The sequence below is a fragment of the Lampetra fluviatilis genome, chromosome 23 (genome assembly GCF_964198595.1).
Source record: "Lampetra fluviatilis chromosome 23, kcLamFluv1.1, whole genome shotgun sequence".
Taxonomy (NCBI): Eukaryota; Metazoa; Chordata; class Hyperoartia; order Petromyzontiformes; family Petromyzontidae; genus Lampetra; species Lampetra fluviatilis.
Window position 1 is genome coordinate 8,719,116 of NC_136297.1, and position 18,286 is coordinate 8,737,401.

Consider the following 18,286-nt stretch of genomic DNA (forward strand, 5'->3'; position numbering starts at 1 on the left):
TTAGTTGAGTGGCGTTAATAATGGACAAAACATTAATTGATTCTCCAATTGAATCCTGATCCCCAATGTGGAAGGTGGAGTGGTGAATTGGTACAGAACCAAAGTGATTTTCCGCCTACGTTGAGGAGGTGTTCATCTCCTGTTTACAGCCCTGAGCCAGTGGCGGATATTCGACATTCCTCTGGTGGGGGCAAGTGTATCAATCGGGCAACCACTTGACTTGCTCACAGAGTTATTGGAATTCGTAGCATTGTTCCAGCCCAAGTGCAAAGAACCACAGATAAGCAGGCAGCAGCCACGCGGTGAACCGACACGAACAATTTGTTAAGCTCTGCAGTCCTCTATATATTACCATGGCCATTCTAATAAGTGTTTACATGCGGGAGGAAACCGGACCACCCAGAGAAAACTCACACGTGCGAGGGGGCAATCCTCTATCCCATACAGATAGATTAGATAAAGCCCACGTTTTCTTTTTACCATATTCTCCTGGCAAGCCAGGGTATGGCACCCGAATGCTAACAGGAAGGGAGTTTTACAACATTTGTGTACCTCCACTAACGCTCGCTGCCTCCACAATGCTGGCTCGATCACAGGCCACGTGCATAGCCACCACCGCCCGGCACGCACAGTATTCGCTTGTTAGCCAACTAGACGATGCCTTCATAATCGAGGTTTTTGGGTTAGATCACGTAAATATATGAATGTCGTTAAAACCCGCCACCACCCGACACAGCCAACTAGTAAGGGTTGTCACGTAAACAGAACATGCCAATTCGTCACTAGTACAGCACACCGGTGTGTTGGAGAGCCAAGCCACAACATGTACAAACTGAGTACGTTAGCCAACTAGACGATGCCTGTGTGCGCGCATGCGCGTGCAGGGATGAAGACTTTCCTCATCTCTGGCTACCGGGATGAGGACGCGCGTCCGAGCTGGCGCGAGGGCTCCCAGCCGGTGCTGTCCTCCAGCCAGGGCTGTCTGCTCTACCCGTGGAGCCCACCCTGGGGAGACGAGCCGCTTGCCCTGCATGCACACCAGGTGATGACGGCACGCGCGTGTGTGTCTGTGTGTCAGGGTATGGTGAGTGGTAGTGTAGCGGTTCGCACGCTGTGATTCGAACCTGGCGACCCGAGTTTGATTCCTGCTCACGGCTAACACCAGTAACAAGTATCTGAACCGGTCCTGGGCCTCAAATGAGTACCTGGTGTGGTTTTGTAAACATCACCGCTAGGGAGACAAAGGCGGTCGGGCGTGGTCTTGGCCACTCGCCCCCTCGTGTGCCGTGCCGGCCTTCGGAGGTGCTCGCTAACAGCACCTGCCCAACAGTCTGTTAAGGTTATACGGGGGATCTTTGTCTTTGGTGAGTGGTAGTGTAGCGATTAGCGTGCTGTACTACGAATGCGGCGACCTGGGTTCAATTCCCACTCACGGCCACTACCAGTGACGATTATCTGAACTGATCCTGGGCCTCCCCTAGGTCAACTCCGCCTCAAATGAGTAGCTGGTGCGGTGTGTAGACATTGCCGCTCGGGAGACAAAGACGGCCGGGCGTGGTGCTGGCCACCCACCCCTTCCTGTGACGTTCTGACCTTCAGAGGTGCTTTTCGCTAGCAGCACTTGCTCCAACAGTTTGTTATGGCTACACGGGGATCTTTGTGTTTGCAAGAGTACACTGCGCCCCAGTGGCGAGATGTTATCTGCCTCGCCTGGTATGCAGGAGGTCGTGGGTTCGATCTCGACCCTGACGCCTGAGCTATCATTTGTGGCCAGGTCGCCTCTGAAAAAGAGCTATATAGCTCAGTGGGCCTTAGCTGGTCAAATAAAAATAGTTTAGCTTGAAGTTTACTTCACACTACAAAAACACGGATACCCTCCAGAGATAAAATATCAAAGATCCCCCATAGAGCCTTTCACAAACTGTTGGAGCAAGTGCTGTGAGCGATTATCTATTTATGCCGGTTACTGTAGACGAGAGGCTGGGTGGCCAGCACCATGCCTGGCCGCCTTTGTCTCCTCAGGACTGATGTTTACAGACTGCACCAGATACTTATTTAAGACTGAGTCAAATAATCGCTCCTGGTTTTTGTCACGAGCGGGATTTGAACTTAGGGTCGCTGGGTTCTTAGTGCAAATGCGCAAACCGCTGCATCACTGCTCCTTACAAAAACACGGATACCATAAAGACACACAAACATGCACCACACATCGCAGGTGATGATGACACGATTAGACTTGTACCACACGCTATACATATACACAACAGCCGCAATTTGCCACCGAGTGGCGGTGACATCACCACGGCACCTGTGCCAGGCTAGGTGCACTACACACGGATACCATGCACACATACACACCAAGTAACAACGGCACGCAGGTCGCATTGCGCGCAGCGTACGGCACGCACAAATACACACCGCAATGGCACAACACGCATACCACACGGCACGTTCACACCAAATGCACACCACACTCAAACCACACACATGGACACGGAAACGCAGCACACATAATACCCACACCAGGTCACTCTTGAGTGCGCTCGATCTCGGCAGATTTGGGAAGCTAGGCAGGTTTGAGCCTAGCTTAGGAGGCCACGTGGCAATAGCAGGTGTTGTAGCCTTGGGTTGAAAGGTGGCCGGAGCATCACAGTACAATGGATTATTTCGTCCATCCATATATTCAGAGATGTGGATGTTAACCGCTCGTATGCGTGAGTTTTCTCCAGGTACTCTGGATTCCTCCCATATGAAGCCAAAACACTCTTTAGTGGAATTGACAAAAAATATCCCCATGCAGGGTCCTACTGAAAATGAGTCTTAAAACTTTTGGTGAGCGCTTACTGGATAAATACCATTATTATTAAAAATATTGCAACCAAAAATACAATAACGTTTTGTAGAAACATACCCCAGGTTCCGTGAATGAAGCTGAATGAGAAATAAAGACTTAATAATCACAGGCTTCATGTATTCCATCACAACACTGTAGTGATGCCACTGCAATGACATTATAATGTATTGTAGCCAAAACACGGCGATGTTTAGTTAGTTTATTAGCAAATGCCATCCATGTGACACAAGGTGAACACCCAAAGCAGATAAATATTAAACCAGTGATGTCATGAGAGTCTTGTAATGGCTTACTTGACTGATTATGTACGTGCCAAGGCACGTACATAATTAGAGTTATTACATTTTTGGGTTTCACGTTGAAGAAATCAAGCAGCGGCCCTGTTCACAGTACTAAATAATTGGCAAATGGGATAAATACGCGTGTGCATGATTGTGAGATTAAAAGTTACAATCCTGGCCGGATAAACTTAGCCTGTGATCCCTTTGGTAGAATATGAACACTACTTGACGGAGAGCCAATGAAAGACTGGTCACTGTCACAGAGGTCGCAACCGGGTACCCGATACCCGTACCCTACCCGATACCCGGCTACCCGTACCCGGCCGGGTATGGGTACCCGTTTGCGACCATGGTGCGGCCGGGTACGGGTACGGGTAGGCCGTGAGTCACTGGTGAGTAATCGTTTGTCACTCATTTCCCAACGTCTTGTCTCTTCTCACAATTCAAGTTTCTAGAATCAACTCACCCGCGCCTGCAACATGGCTTCATCCCAGAGGTCGCAATCAGGTACCCGATACCTGTACCCTACCCGTACCCGGCCGGGTACGGATAGGGTACGGGTACGGCCGGGTACGGGTACCCGTTTGCGACCCTGGTGCGGCCGGGTACGGGTAAGGAATCAAAACCCATTTGCGACCTCTGCACTGTCATAAGAATGGAGAGTTTCCACCACCTTTCAATGTTTAACAAGACGCATTTTTTAAGAAGCCACGGGTGTCGTCCGTTCTCCCTCTAGGGCGGCTCCCTGCCCTCAAGCCACCTCCTGGAAGACGGCCAGACTCTGGCGGCCGGGGCCCCCGTGGGCCCCACAATACCAGCAGCAGCCGCCGGAGCCGACCAGGACCCCCAGACCGAGGCAGCGCCGGCCACGCGACCCCCCCGGCCGCACTCTGACGGCGCAAACGCACACGGCAGCAAGGCGAGTGCTGACCCCTCCCCCCTTCCCCAGCTGACAGCTGAGTAGGGGTCGGCACGGTTTGAACCGACTCAAACTGGTTTCAAATTGAGCAATCCAAACCAAACCAGCGACGACTGAACCAAACCAAACCAAAACCAAACCAAACTAAGCTAAACCAAACCTCTTAAGTTGGCTTGAACCAAACTAGTTTGAGCCGGTTCCACCCTGTCCGAGCCAAACCGAGTCGGTTTTCGTAGCCCCAAACCAAACCGAACCAGTTCAAACAGAGCCAAACCAAACCGATTTGGTTCGGTTCAAACCGCGGTTTGGTGGTTTGAGCCAAACCGTGCCGACCCCTACAGCTGAGTGCACATTGGTAGGTTAACTTAGAGCAATTTAACGCGCAGTAGGCTTTCACGACCAATACTTTCCGAAATGGTGTTTTTTTTGGGGTTAGAGCGCGTAATTATTAATGTGTCGTTAAACCCACCATCACCCGACACAGCCAATTAGTAAGGTTTGTCACGTGAATAGAACGTGGCAATTCGTTACTGGTTGAGCACGCCGGTGTGTTGGAGAGTAAAACCACAACATTTACAATTTGAGTATGACGATTTGCCAATAATTGCAACGAGCATCATCAGAGCAGAAATGGGGGGGAAACCACGGCTCCTTGGGCTGGACAACGGCCCGCGACTTCATTTCATGCGGCCCATGGCCACAAACGCGTTCGGCCACTTTGAAACGGACCGCAAACGTCACCGCAACCTTTGTGGCAGCGCTATTTGACATCACTTATTGCATACTAGAGGGGATATATTTTTGACCTGGAAACGCTGCGTTTCGAATTTTAGTCCACTGAGCTCACTTCAGGTACTGTACTTAAATTTCTCCACACACGCCACACATTGGCCAATCATCCCAGTGGTAAAAAAAAAGTGGTGTCGAAACTCTTAGGAACGTGGTTTGATCTCTAAATTGCGATAGAGGGATTCCAACTCGTGGCGCAATGCCATGTGCTTCCCAACCACTTTTCTCATTCCCATGTATCTATCAATTAAAGCAGTCTTTTCTCCCCATGCTAGAGGATAGCCTCGGGAAATTGAAGATGACCACTTCTGAGGTCCTTTTAATTGCCTCTTTTCCACACCAGGTGCACGACACTTTTCACAAGTACTCTGCTATAGAAGCATTCACCAGATGGTAATTATAAGTGAAAATGTTGAACTCCTCAGAGCTGGAAATATGCCAAATTAAGCGAAAGCTGCATTTAACATTACGGGTTTTTGTATGATAACATTGGTGACCGCACTGGGACCTTCACCTTGCAAACCTGAGATCCTTGTTTAATCGCGGGTGGCTTACCGGATCAGCATTTCAGCCGTGCCCGGCTCCGTTCTCTGACCCGGCATTATCCTCTTGAGAGCCACCTGGCTACCTCGGCCACCTCTGATTTGATGCTGTCATGTCGACAGGCGCCGTGTACGCCCAGTGTCTTCTCAAGCAGCAGCGGTGACGGCAGCGGTGGAGGTGGCGGCGGGGGCGGCTGTGGTGGTGCTGCGATCAAGGAGAAAGCGGTGGGGGGGCACAATGGGTGCCAGGACTCCGCGGCCAGCAAGGACCGAGCACTGGGCCCGGAGGTAGCCCCACATCATCTCCTTGTCTCTCTCGTGACAAATGAAGTGCCCGGCACATATGCCTAACGAACGTTTTGGTCTAAATTCCCTCGGTCTTTAATGTGCACATGCACATCCTTTTTGTCCGTGCACTGCTGGAAGAGGGCCTTCCCACGCAATGCGAATCCCCGGGGTTATTTGACCGTACTTCACCACGCTGGGCAGTGCAGGTTGGTGAAAGTGGGGGAAACAGTCGTGGGGAGTATAAAGGTAGATCAAAAATAAATTCTTTAAAACAGTTTTTTGTGTTTAGTTTGTTGTCCTTCCCCCCGATACCTGTGATTACATACGTTAGAGTATCATAATGGACTTTGCTGCACTGCGCTGCACTGCCCGCTAGCTATCCCTGCAAGCTCTCTTCTGACAACTTGTTCGTGCATTGTGGTCACTCATCCAAACACGATCCCAACTCAATCCCTCAATCTTGCTTGGCTTCCGAGATATGCCGAGAATCTGGGAGCATTCCTGGCGTTTTGGTCAGAGGCTGATTTTGCATGTCTAATTTTTCAAAGTTAAATAAAGCATTGGCACATCTGAATGTAATTTTAACATTCCAGTCAACAAAGATTTTGATGGGTGATGATTAATTTAATGGATGAAGATTATGGTTGATGAGTGATGGATGGATTGATGATGTCTACACTATCATGTCCATATACTATATACATTGTTATGCACACACATATATACAGTATATACAATTTTCCACATACATTGTTGTCATGAGTTTAGAAAAAAAACAAAGGTAATATTCGAGGCAGTCACACTTCAAGCAACCTTATAAGAAGGTCCATTAGCTGAAGCATATTCAAACATTTTAAATGGGCAATGTGCAGCGGACAACATTTCCACCACTTTGTGCTGCATTCACATTCATGCGTTGAGATTATTTAGATTATTTTAGTGCTATAAATGTCCAAATTATGGGCTACTTTGTTGAGCTATCATTTGTGGACCGGTTGCTTCTTAAAAATAAGTTATTTCTTTCTTTGTTTGGGTGATTTGTTTACCTTTCTTGTACTTTGCACTGCTATCGTGTTTTTCTTTTGTTTGTTGTTGTTGTAATGTTCTTACACGGCCCTACTGGACATCTGTGAAAACGAGATTTATAGCTCATCGGATTCCTCCAGTAGAATTAAATATTCTGATTCTGATTTAATTATCAATAGCATTCAATTTGGTGTCGACTTTCCTGCACTTCCCATTGCTTTCTGTTCGTTCTTACATGTTTGTATTTTTCCCCCCTTTGCTTCTCGTTAAACCGCTGTGCTTGCTGTTTGTGGCTCCGCAACTTTTCGATTTAAAGCTTTCGTGACTGCAGGGATTCATCTTCTTGGTTATTTCGGTAAAGTCACGTAGAAGTGAGGACGGCTGCTTGCGTTGTGGCCGAAACATCGTGAGAATTAGGTGAGGACGGCTGCTTGCGTTGTGGCCGAAACGTCGTGAGAATTATTTTATTATGTTTTATTTTATTATTTTATTATTTCCCTTCTACGTGACTTTACCGAAAGAACCAAGAAGATGCTCCGCAACTTCTTCCCCTGCGCACTCTGCTTCGCTCCAATGGTCTTCGTATATTCCTGGGTCATTCCCCTTGGACTTGGCCATCTTACACTGTCCCTCTTGCATTCCATGTCTCCCGGTCTCGCCTCCACTCCCTCACCGGCCTGCGTCTGCCTTATTTGGGCCCCGATTCCTTGTAAGGTCACCGATTATCGTGAAAGCTAATGGGACCATGCGGAGCGCATCGAGCATCAAGAAACACCACTGCACTTGTGGCTCAGAGTGAAGGTGCTGCTGCTGTCACTCTGTACAAATGCAGTATCTCACTGCCCCGTGTTTAAATAAAGAAGCAACCTAAAACAAACAGGTATTACAAACCTGTCAACCCATACGGTTTACCCTTATTTTTGTACAGAGAAATTGAGTTTTCAGGTCCATACGGCGTACAGCCATTCCAATACCAGCAAAACAAAAACTGTCTACTTGTTCGTGTTTCTCCCTTGTGATGGGGCTTTGTAGGAGGAACGTTGAGATTTATAAGGGCACGGGGTGATTAATTAGGTCTGAATTGGTCTGTAATAAGGTAGGCACTGATCAGGGGTTGCCAGGTTTAGAATTATCTTGACGTAAAACATGGACTCCCGGGCTCATTGCCTGATGGAGCTCACAGCAAAACGTCATCGAATATTGATGTTAAATTCAGTCAATAAAAATCTGAAGCCACAGGTTAGGTGATTTATTGATCAGAATTTGATCAGTACATTTGGCCTCGTATCAATAAAAGTTCTGGAAACGTGAATATCTTTTCAGGTGGTTAGAGAGTTAATGGCAAGAATGTTGGTATAAAACTACCACCACGTGACCCAACCCAAAAACATATATGGATCAGATCTTATCTTGGAGACATGTATCCAGCAGGGTTGCTGCGATAGCATTTAATTAAATAAGATATTAAATGTCATGATATAACGATCATTGTGATATCTGTTCCCTCGAACTCAAACATTTTATTTCTCAATATCATCGTCTTGTTTTTGTGTCTTGATGTACAATGTTCTGTCTAGTCTCTAACTAAATACATTTATGCAAATGAGAATTTAGTTTGTACAGGACATGTATTTGTCTGAATATACATGTACAGCCCCCTTTTTGTCACTCCACTGCTAGATCAGGACCTCCCGATGCTGTGCAAGGTCATGGCTGTTATTTGACACTACTTTCACCACGCTTTCCATCGCGGCTTGGTAATTTCGGAGAGCTTTATGTGGGAGCATAGAACTGCAGTACAACAAAGGAATCTGCCCTACACTGACCGTATGTATGTTGAACTTCTTTTGCACCGTACGTAGCCAATCGTGTTACGTAGGCCCACGTAGGCCCGCAGTTCCCCGACTACCTGTGTTGTGCAGGGTGGATGCCTGTTAACGCACTCATCCAGGCTTGACTTTGCATTGCTGTCAAGACATTTGACGACCGGGTGCATTCTGGGTGATTTGGTCATGGATGCCACGGTGGCGAGATGTTATCTCCCTTGGCTCGTACACAGGGGAGGGCCTTGGGTTGGATCCCGACCCTGATGCCTCCATATTTGGAGTTTGTTTGCATGTTTTCCCAGTGGTTGTGTGGATTTTTCTCCGGGTCCTTTGGGTTTTCCCTCCACATTTAGCGTCTGCGTGCATTTAGAGTCTTTGCCTGCCGCTCTCAATGTCTGCTTGACGATCCACTTCGGTGAGCTATCATTTGTGGCCAGGTCTATTCTGAAAATGAGCTTTTGAGCTCAGTGGACCTTACCTGTTAAAATTTAAAATAAAAATTTAACTTTTTTGTTTATATACCTGCCTGCAGACATGCTCAAAATTGTCCTAAGACTGAGGACAGAACATCTGGCTTATATTCTCAGTTCTCATCGCGTAAGAGAACTGCAAACGAATCACCAAATCGCTCGTGTGGGCACCACAACGGACCAAGATTGTGGTGACCATATCGTGACTGGATCACTATTGCACACTGCAACACACACAGTGTTCCAAGCGCGCCATCTACTGGGCAACGAATGTATAGTTGTACAAATGCTGTGGCATCTTCACAGGTAACTGCTGAGGGTACTTGTCCTGTACAAGAAACAGGCCCCTTTATCAATTCACGAGTGGATCAGGGCCTCCCCGCGTTGTGTGGATCGTGGCAGTTACTTAACCATACTTTACCACGCTGGTCAGTGCAGATTGGTGAAGGCAGGGAACGTGGATGTGGATGCATAGAATTATGGTAGAGCATTAAAATCTGCTGAACTGCCCACCACGTAGCCCACAACCCCATTACAACCTGTTTGTGCATGGTGGCGACCCTTCAAAGCACTCACCAGGTTCACCACCTGTTTAGCTTCAGAATTCTGCGTGAATTTGGTCATAGGCGGTTTGGGAACATGAGGAAGCTGATCTTTTGTCAGTGCCATCAGGACATCGAGCCAGAACTGCTGTGGTCTCTGGGTTGAAACACCGGCTCTGGCACAAAATTAAGTGTGGCTGTGACGAAAATCACGCATTTTTTTAAAATCCTTTATATTAAGTTCGCTTGCTTGCTTAGGACCGTGCAAATCTTTCGGTCGTTTTTTAACCCACTTCCCGTGATCCAATCGAGCTGACATTTTGCACACAGACTCGTTGTGTGTGACAATGAATTTTCGTGAAAAAATTTTTCCAAAATTTTACACTGTTTAGGGAATTTTTTCAAAATATTTATTTACCAATTGGTTAATGCTGGCACACAATCATCTGACCCATAGGTGGCAGCCATCTCAAGCCAGAGGACGAGAGGACTCTAGCCGCCCCGATGCCACGCATATAAAGGATTTATAGTGAAAAACTTTGTTTTTACGGGTTATACTTGTTTTACTTGTCATAAACCCAATGCTGGGTGAAAGAAGACCTCCCTACGCTCATACCACCTCCCACCATTGCGTGATGCCACAATATATCTCATTGATACACACAACCTGATATTATTGCTCCACTATTCGCTCTCTTGACTGCCGTTCCATCGTTTGTCTCGCTCGTCAGCCATCCTCTCTTCCTGTGATGCGTCACCCGAACTCCGGTCATCCTCGCAGCGGCTTTTGGCTGGCCAGTGAACAAAGACGGTCACTTGCATCGCGCACTTTCGGATGCGCTTCTGCTGCCGTCTGGAACGCTTTTCCTTCTGATATTAGGACGCCACTGGAACTGCGCTTTTTTAAATATAGATTAAAAACTAATGTCTTTAAAACTGATTCTTGTGTTTAGTTTTTTTGTCTTTCCCACGCACCACCGATTAGCATGGTTGGCTACGTATGGTGCGAAAGAAGTTCAAAATACGTACATTCAGACATACAAGTCCACTTCCTCTTGTTTTCACAAATGCGATGCCCCTGATTTTTTTTTCCTATTTGATCTATGTTCAAATTTCCAGGTTTGTTTTGTTTAGCCAGGGAAGAACTGAAGGGACTAGGAGAGTATCATTTGCAAGATTGACCTGAGTCCTCCAAAATGATAAAAGCAAAACAAACGAAATAAAGTACATTTCCGACTCAAATATAAATCAGAGGAGGGAAAAAAACCTATCAAATATGACTTAGAGCAAAAACAACCATAATTAAACCAGCACTCAAACATTAATTAATATTAACATCAATTTACTTTTGCAAATGTTGGCATGGACAAGTGGCTTTTGAAAACCATGAATAATTCAAGTGTGTTTTCTTTTAAGCCTGTGTAATTTATTGATTTTAAACTAAAATACACAAATATTATATTTAATTGGATAACTAAAAAGTACACTATTTACACGTCGCATCACACACAGCATTTCATAACATACGTGACGAGCATTTATGGCATTGCGAACCTGTGCTGCGCTCTGGACCACACTGTTAAATTTCTATCGGTTGTGTTCTTTCCTGAGGCTGCCATTCCATCACTTGTTTTGTCAACAGTCGTCACCCATCCAACAGTGCATCCTACACAAGCCCAAAGTGTGTCAGTCCACACACTGTTGACAAGTGGCCCTTGAAAACATCGGTCCACAAGGCCCATAGATTGGTTGTCTTGTGGCGTATTCCTCTCCGTTGCGACCTCGGTAGATCCATCGCACGCCGTGCCTTACCGCGCTGCACTGTGTGCCACACAGCCGCCCTGCAAGGGTCCGCCCAAGGTTCACAACGGGCTGCTGGCCGTCAAGGAAGAGGGAAAACTGGCAAACAGCCGCACGTCGCTCGTCGAGACACTGCAGGAGCGCATGTGCAAGGAGCGCGCGCCCCTGCTGCCCATCAACATGCGCTACAAGCACCTGCTGAGGCAGAGCGACATTCACTTCGTGGAGGTCATCAAGAGCGATCGGTATGACACGCACAACCACTGCCAACAACAGTGGCTTCCACCACCACGGCTCGATCACCCGCCATGGCTGTCTCGATCACTGCCACCATCACCACCGCCAATACCACTATCACTACCACTATCTCTATCACCGCCACTATCTCTATCACCGCCACTATCAACTGTCACCGCCATCTATACCACCACTGTTGTTATCGCCACCTCAACCATTATCTTCACCATCACCACTATTTTCCACATGAGATTAGTCTCTTGCCTGCCTGGCTAGGCTTATGGCTATTTCTTGCAATAGTTATTGACTTTAGCCACTGCAGTCTCCTGGCGACATTGCTAACAATCCATAAATGTTTATATTACAATGGCCGAAGAATTTGGTCCCATGAGTATTCACGTCACCGGTCCTGATGGAGTGAGCACACCTTGCTAATCACTGGGAACGATACATTCACGTGTTGATCACACTCGATAGACCAGCCCAGGCTCTCACCCCCAACTAATCAATCAATAGCTTACTTCAGCAGCACTTTTATGCCGATGGCACACTTGGAATAAAACTGGTGAGAAAATCGATGAGAATATAAAAAAGTAATCCAGCGATATAGTAAGCCACAGATTTTGCCGATGAATGGAGCCTCTGTAACAATCATAACCTCAACTTAAAACACGCGTGAGCAGTCACTTCCCGTCGTCTATATATTAAGGTGTTATCGGCCAATCAATTAGTGTTCACACATGGGAGGAAACCGGAGCACCCGGAGAAAAACTATCCGTGCGAGGGAGAACCACTGTTCCACACAGAGCCAGCGTATGGCACTTCCTCAACGCCCATGGGAAAGGAGTTTGGCAACGTCGTTTGTGCGATCCGCCAATCCTCGCCTCCGCAGCGCTCGATTACAGAGCGTGCGCCACTAAAGTTCAAAGTTAATTTATTAGGTATAGCCCTGTGAGCCATTCGGCTCTTGAATCGGGTGCAACCGCAACAAACAAAAACATGAACAAGAAAACATCTTAAAGTGTGCAAACAGAAAATCCAAGAAAAGACAGCAAAATATTGCAGAAAAAATCACCGTACACCAACCCTGTGCAAATATCCCAGTGGGATGCAAGTCAAACAACAATAACCACAAGACAACTTAGATTAAGGTAGGGTAGGGTGGATTAAGGGCAGTGTGTGCTCGACACAGAACCCATTTACAGGTACACCTCAACCGTTGCTAAACAAAAACAAAAACTCCACACTGAAATTCGGAGAGCTTGTATCTGGGAGCATAGAACTACAGTAAATCGTCGATGTTCTCTGACCATTTCACGCAGATTTCGGAAGCCGAGCAAGGTGTGAACCTGGTTAGTGCTTGGAAGAGTGGCCAGCCACCACACACAAACAAGTTGTCATTGGGCTGGGGGGCTCTGTGGTGGGCAGTTCAGCAAAATTCACTGCCCTACATCCCAAATGCTGGAAAATTTACCTGAAAATTACATAATTGGCATGAGACATAGCAACGGTAACCGCTTACGCGAAAAACATTACAGGAGTGTACCTGAAAAAGAGTGAGACTCGGTGAGACTTTCCTGAGTAAACGGAGATATAGGAAAAAATTGTCCCGAATGTTGAAGAGCTCCTTCGTGAATATAGTAAACTTCTTGAAGCGAAATAGTTTGGGCAGAGTCTAGATGAGAATGTTCACTTGAACATTAATCAGATTTTTCCATTCCAGTTGCCACCGTAAAAAATATATGCCGTTAATGACCCTGTGAAAGAATTCACAAAGTAGACAAATGTGTGCCGATATCACCGCTTAAATCCAAAAGTTGAACAATCGGCCATCGATAAGCAAATTTTTTTTTTTAATCACTCCTTGCTTGAACAACAGTAATAATAATACTCACATCTGCACGACACAATAAGATCATGATTATGAAAGGCCAGTCCTGGTTACATAAAGAACGTCGATTGACTGATTGGACAAGCCTGATCTTGACACAGCCACCGAAAGACACCCGTGTGTGTGTGCGTGCGCGCGCGTTTGTCTGTATCCACCCGCTATGCAGACTTATGGAGGACTACTTCTTCAAGCCACCCATCAACAAGCTGAGCTTGCAGTTCCTGGACAAGAACCTGGAGAAGGCGTACCGGGCCAGCTACCAGGAGGAGGTGAGAACAACGGGCATATTCGCCTCTGTAGCGAGGTGTTTACTCCCTCGCCCGGTAGGTGGGAGGCCATGGGTTCGATCCCGACCCTGACACCTGTATATTTGGAGTTTGCATGTTCTCCCCCGTGGATTTTTCTCCCTGTCCTCCAGTTTTTCCCTCCACATTTAGAATCGACGTGCGTTTAGAGTGTTTTGCCGCTATGAATGCCCACATGATGAGCTACTTCGTCGAGCTATCATTTGTGGCCAAGTCGCTTCTCAAAAAGAGCTGTGTAACTCGGTGGACCTTACTTGGTAAAATAAAACAAATTGTTTTCGTTAGTATTCAGATCCAGGATCATGTTTGAAGGAGGGAAAATGCACCTGCGAACCAGCTGTGGAGTGTCGGAGAGCTTTCACGTCACAGCGGGAGTGAAGCGAGGTTCTGCCCTGAGCCCCCATCCTTTTCATCCTGGTGCTGGACGCACCTACGAGAGATAGCACAATGCAGACGACATTGTGCTATGCGGTGAAAGCAGAGGGGTAGTGGAGGATGATTTGAAGATCTGGGTGCAAAAGATTGAAGGGAATTGGTAAGAGGATCAGTCGGACAAAAACTCGGTGTATGGTGGCAAATTTCAGTGGAAATAATTCAGAAGGAAGACTGCAAATTGGAAGTGACCAGTTAATGAAGACGAACACGTTTTAGCACCTGGATGCAACGATGTGTGCTGATGGATGAGAACAAGAACAAGGGATGGATGGCTGAAATGGCGACAGATGACTGGTGTAGTATGCGATAAGAGGGGGTCCCAGTTTGGTTGAAGGGAAGAGTGTGGAGTGTATAGTAGTGTATAGTGTAGTGTATAGTACAAGACGGTGTGAGACCGGTGCTGTTGTATGGGGTCGAGTGACGGGGCAAAAGAAAGAGGGAGGACCAAGCTGTTGCAGTCACAGAGATGAGGATGTTGCGGTGGATGTTGGGTTTAACAAGGAAGGGCAGGGTGAGAAATGAAGAAGTGAGAGGAAGACTCAATGTGTGGTAGACATCACAGAGAAGATGAGAGAGAAAAGGCACATGTGGTTCGGTCATGTGGAGAGACAACAGGAAAATTATGTTGTTCAGAAGGTGCAAGTGATGCAAGTGGAAGGAAAGAGATGAAGAGGAAGGCAGAAGAAGAGGTGGGGCGATGTGGTGCGGACATGGTGACCTGAGGAGCGGAAAGAGAGCTGACGCAGGACAGGGCAGTGTGGAGAAGGTTGGCAAGGACAGGGGACCCCACATGAGTGGGACAAACGGGTGGAAGAAGAAGAGTATTCAGACAGCGAGCACCTGCAGTTTCTTGCTCGCGTCCCTGCTGCCAGAAGGGCCTCCCGCTTCGAGAAATCTCGAAAAGAGCCCCCTCTCTAGTGGGTGTTTTGGCCTACTCTTCCACACTGGCCACACATCTTGGAAGAGGTGCACATACCCACACTTTAGGCCACCCGCACGTGACCTGCCGATGGACTTATCTGTGGTGAACCCAATTTTACTCGTGGCTGGACAGAGGTGGGAGAGATCAAAAAAACTTGCCCATTGTTTCAACTGCAGCGCCGGGAGATTGAACTGACGACCTCTGGATTGCGAGTCCAGTACGCTGACCATTACACCGTGGCGGCATCCCAAGTCTATAATAAAACAAATTTCAGCCCTTTGTCAATCCACGACTGGATGAGGGGCTCACCATGTCTATCGTGGGGGTTGTACGACCACACTTGATCACACTGGTCAGTGTCATTGGTCACAGCTCAGTGTGGGTTGGTGCAGAGGAGTGCAGAACCAGCCGAGACGCAACTCGCCACTGATGTTAGCCGCGGCTGGGATCATAGCGCATTGCTAACCACCACCGCCACTGTTCCATCCCATCTGAGGTCTACGCGGCCTTGAATTATTATCTGGTGCGGCGTATAAATATCTGCACCAAATAGGTTCTCGTTAACGGCACTTTCCTCAGCAATCCCTGCAAAGGGGAGCTTTGTGCTGTCCACACCACCTACTCATTCACCGCGCCAGCCATTAGTACGCGCTCATTCACGGCGCTTGTGGCCAAGAGTCCGTAACCGTCTTGTGCGGCTATAACGGGAGGTCATTGTCCGCTTGTGCCCGCCTGCAGGTGGCTAACGGGCGGCACGTGGATACCTTCGCCAACCCCACGTTCAGCTCGCTGCTGGACGTGCTGCTGTCGTCGCTGGTGTTCGTGCTGGCCTCCCTCGCCTGCCTCCTCGTGCTGCCCCCGTGGCCCGAGGTGCCCCTGCTGCCCATGGTCACCTTCGCCGTTGCCTTCACCCTGCAACTGTTCTGCCTGCTCGTCTCCATACGGTCAGCGTCGCCATGCTGGTCGCATAGCGCTATGAAACTACTCGACTGTAAACTGTTTTAACGCGTAGGCTTTCGATTTAAAGCTTTCGTGACTGCAGGGATTCATCTGCTTGGTTCTTTCGGTAAAGTCACGTGGAAGGGAAATAATAAAATAATAAAAATAACACATAATAATATTGACATAATAAAATACGACATCATAAAATATGATAGTATAAAATACGATAGTATTTTATTATGTTTAATATTTATTATTTTATTATTTCCCTTCTACGTGACTTTACCGAAAGAACCAAGAAAAGATGTAGGCTTTCGTGACCAATATCCATAATACAGGTTTTTTTTTTTCTGAGATCTAACCCAAGGAACCAGTATTATAAACTGGACTATTTTTTATTTGACCAGGTAAGGCCCACTGAGCTGTACTTGTACACGGCTCTTTTTCACAAGGTGACTTGGCCACAAATGATAGCTCAACGAAGTGGCTTTTTCGCGTGGAAATTTACAGCGGTCAAATACTTTAAACGCACGTTGATTCTAAAGGTGGAGGGAAAAACCAGAGGACTTTGAGAAAAATCCACTCGACCATGGGGCGAAAATGCAAACTCAAAATATACACAGGCATCAAGGTCGAACCCAACCTCCTGTATACCGAGTGAGATAGTTAACATCTCGCCACCACAGCTTCCTCGTGCGCGCTGCGTGCCGTCGGCTGCTCTAGGACACATAAACGTTGAGGATCTTCAATTCCTGCGTCAATTCATCTTCTAAGGCTCCGTGTTGTTGTTATTCACTTCGTTACCAATTTTCTTTTGGCTTGATTTAGCATTGTTTATTTGAGAACAAAAAATTGCGCGGAAAAATTAGTAAGACGGGAAATAAAAACCATACCTCTATTAAAACATGCCACTTACAATCAGGACAAGCCCGTTTGTCAATCCATTTCTTGGTTAAGGCCTCCCATGACCATGCGGGTCTTGGGGGTTACTTGACCGTGCATCACCACACTGGTCAATGCGGGCCAGTGAAGGCGGGGAAACATCTAAGCACAGTACAACACTGGATTTTTCTGCCCACAATATAGCCTCGCAGGCTCCTGCCCACAATATAGCCTCGCAGCCGCCTATGACGTTGGTGTGTATGTATGTTGAACACCTTTCGCACCGTACGTAGCTAACCGTGCTATTTGGAGGTGCGGACGAAGGACAAGAAAATAAACACTTCCTGCCCTGCATGGTGGACACCCATATAAGCACTAACAAGGCTCAACTCCTGCTTAGCTTTTGAGATCAGATGGTATCAGGTGCATTTCATGCGATTTCATCGTAGGCTTATCCATTTATGGTGTGGTAAAAAATGAAGGGCACCATGGTGCGAGATGTTAACTACCTCGCCTGGTATGAAGGAGGTTGTCGGTTTGATCCCAACCCTGATGCTTGTATATTTGCAGTCTGCATGTTCTCCCCGTGGTCGTGTAGATTTTCTCTGGGTCGTCCGGGTTTTCCCTCCACATTTATAAACATGTGTTTAGAGTATTTGGCTGCAATACATTTCCACGTGATCAACAACTTGTGGTTAGGTTATGGCTCAGTGGGCCTTATCTGATAAAATAAAAATAGTTCAGTTTAGGATTGTAGTGGCATGGAATCAAACTGATGTTTGGAGATTGGCGGCAGAGGAGACGAGAGTACTCGTGGTTTTTCTAGAATAAAAGAAAAATATTTTACATCAAATTTGATGTTGAGAAAAAAGCAGGATGGGTAAGTCGGGATTAGGAACTGGTTAAAGACTAGAAGACAGGTTGTTGGGCCCATTATTTGAGAACAGCAGATGAAAAGGCTGCCAAAAAGAGTACAAAGCAAGCGGAACAAGACCAAGAGAAAGACTGCCAATAAGATGGAAGGGGGGTCAGGCTCATTAAGACTTGTAGAGAAGAGAAATCACTCCGGCAATAGTGCAGATTTTGTTTAGGCGCTCTTCTTCCCACCTCCCCCCCCTCTAACCCAGCTTAAATATACGCTCCAAGCTTGGGGTGTTTCATTCTTCGCCTGAGGATGGCTGCTTGCGTTGTGGCCGAAACTTCGTGAGAATTGTTTTATTATGTTTTATTTTTATTATTTTATTACTTCCCTTCTACGTGACTTTACCGAAAGAACCAAGAAGATGAATAGTGCAGAGTTTGACGCTTCACCATAAAAGAGAGAGAAATGAGAAG

At 47.1% G+C, this 18,286-nt stretch overlaps 1 protein-coding gene across 2 annotated transcripts in view; it reads left to right on the plus strand.

Moving 5' to 3' along the window:
- Positions 1-18,286, plus strand: part of ADCY9 (adenylate cyclase 9) — a 74,082-nt gene that overhangs the window by 40,544 nt on the left and 15,252 nt on the right. For both annotated transcript variants that reach the window (XM_078867086.1, XM_078867087.1), the window contains exons 3-8: positions 885-1,042; positions 3,872-4,054; positions 5,509-5,673; positions 11,374-11,582; positions 13,632-13,734; positions 15,866-16,071. In XM_078867086.1, coding sequence (XP_078723212.1) covers positions 885-1,042; positions 3,872-4,054; positions 5,509-5,673; positions 11,374-11,582; positions 13,632-13,734; positions 15,866-16,071 — 1,024 coding nt within the window. The remainder of the gene's footprint in view (positions 1-884; positions 1,043-3,871; positions 4,055-5,508; positions 5,674-11,373; positions 11,583-13,631; positions 13,735-15,865; positions 16,072-18,286) is intronic.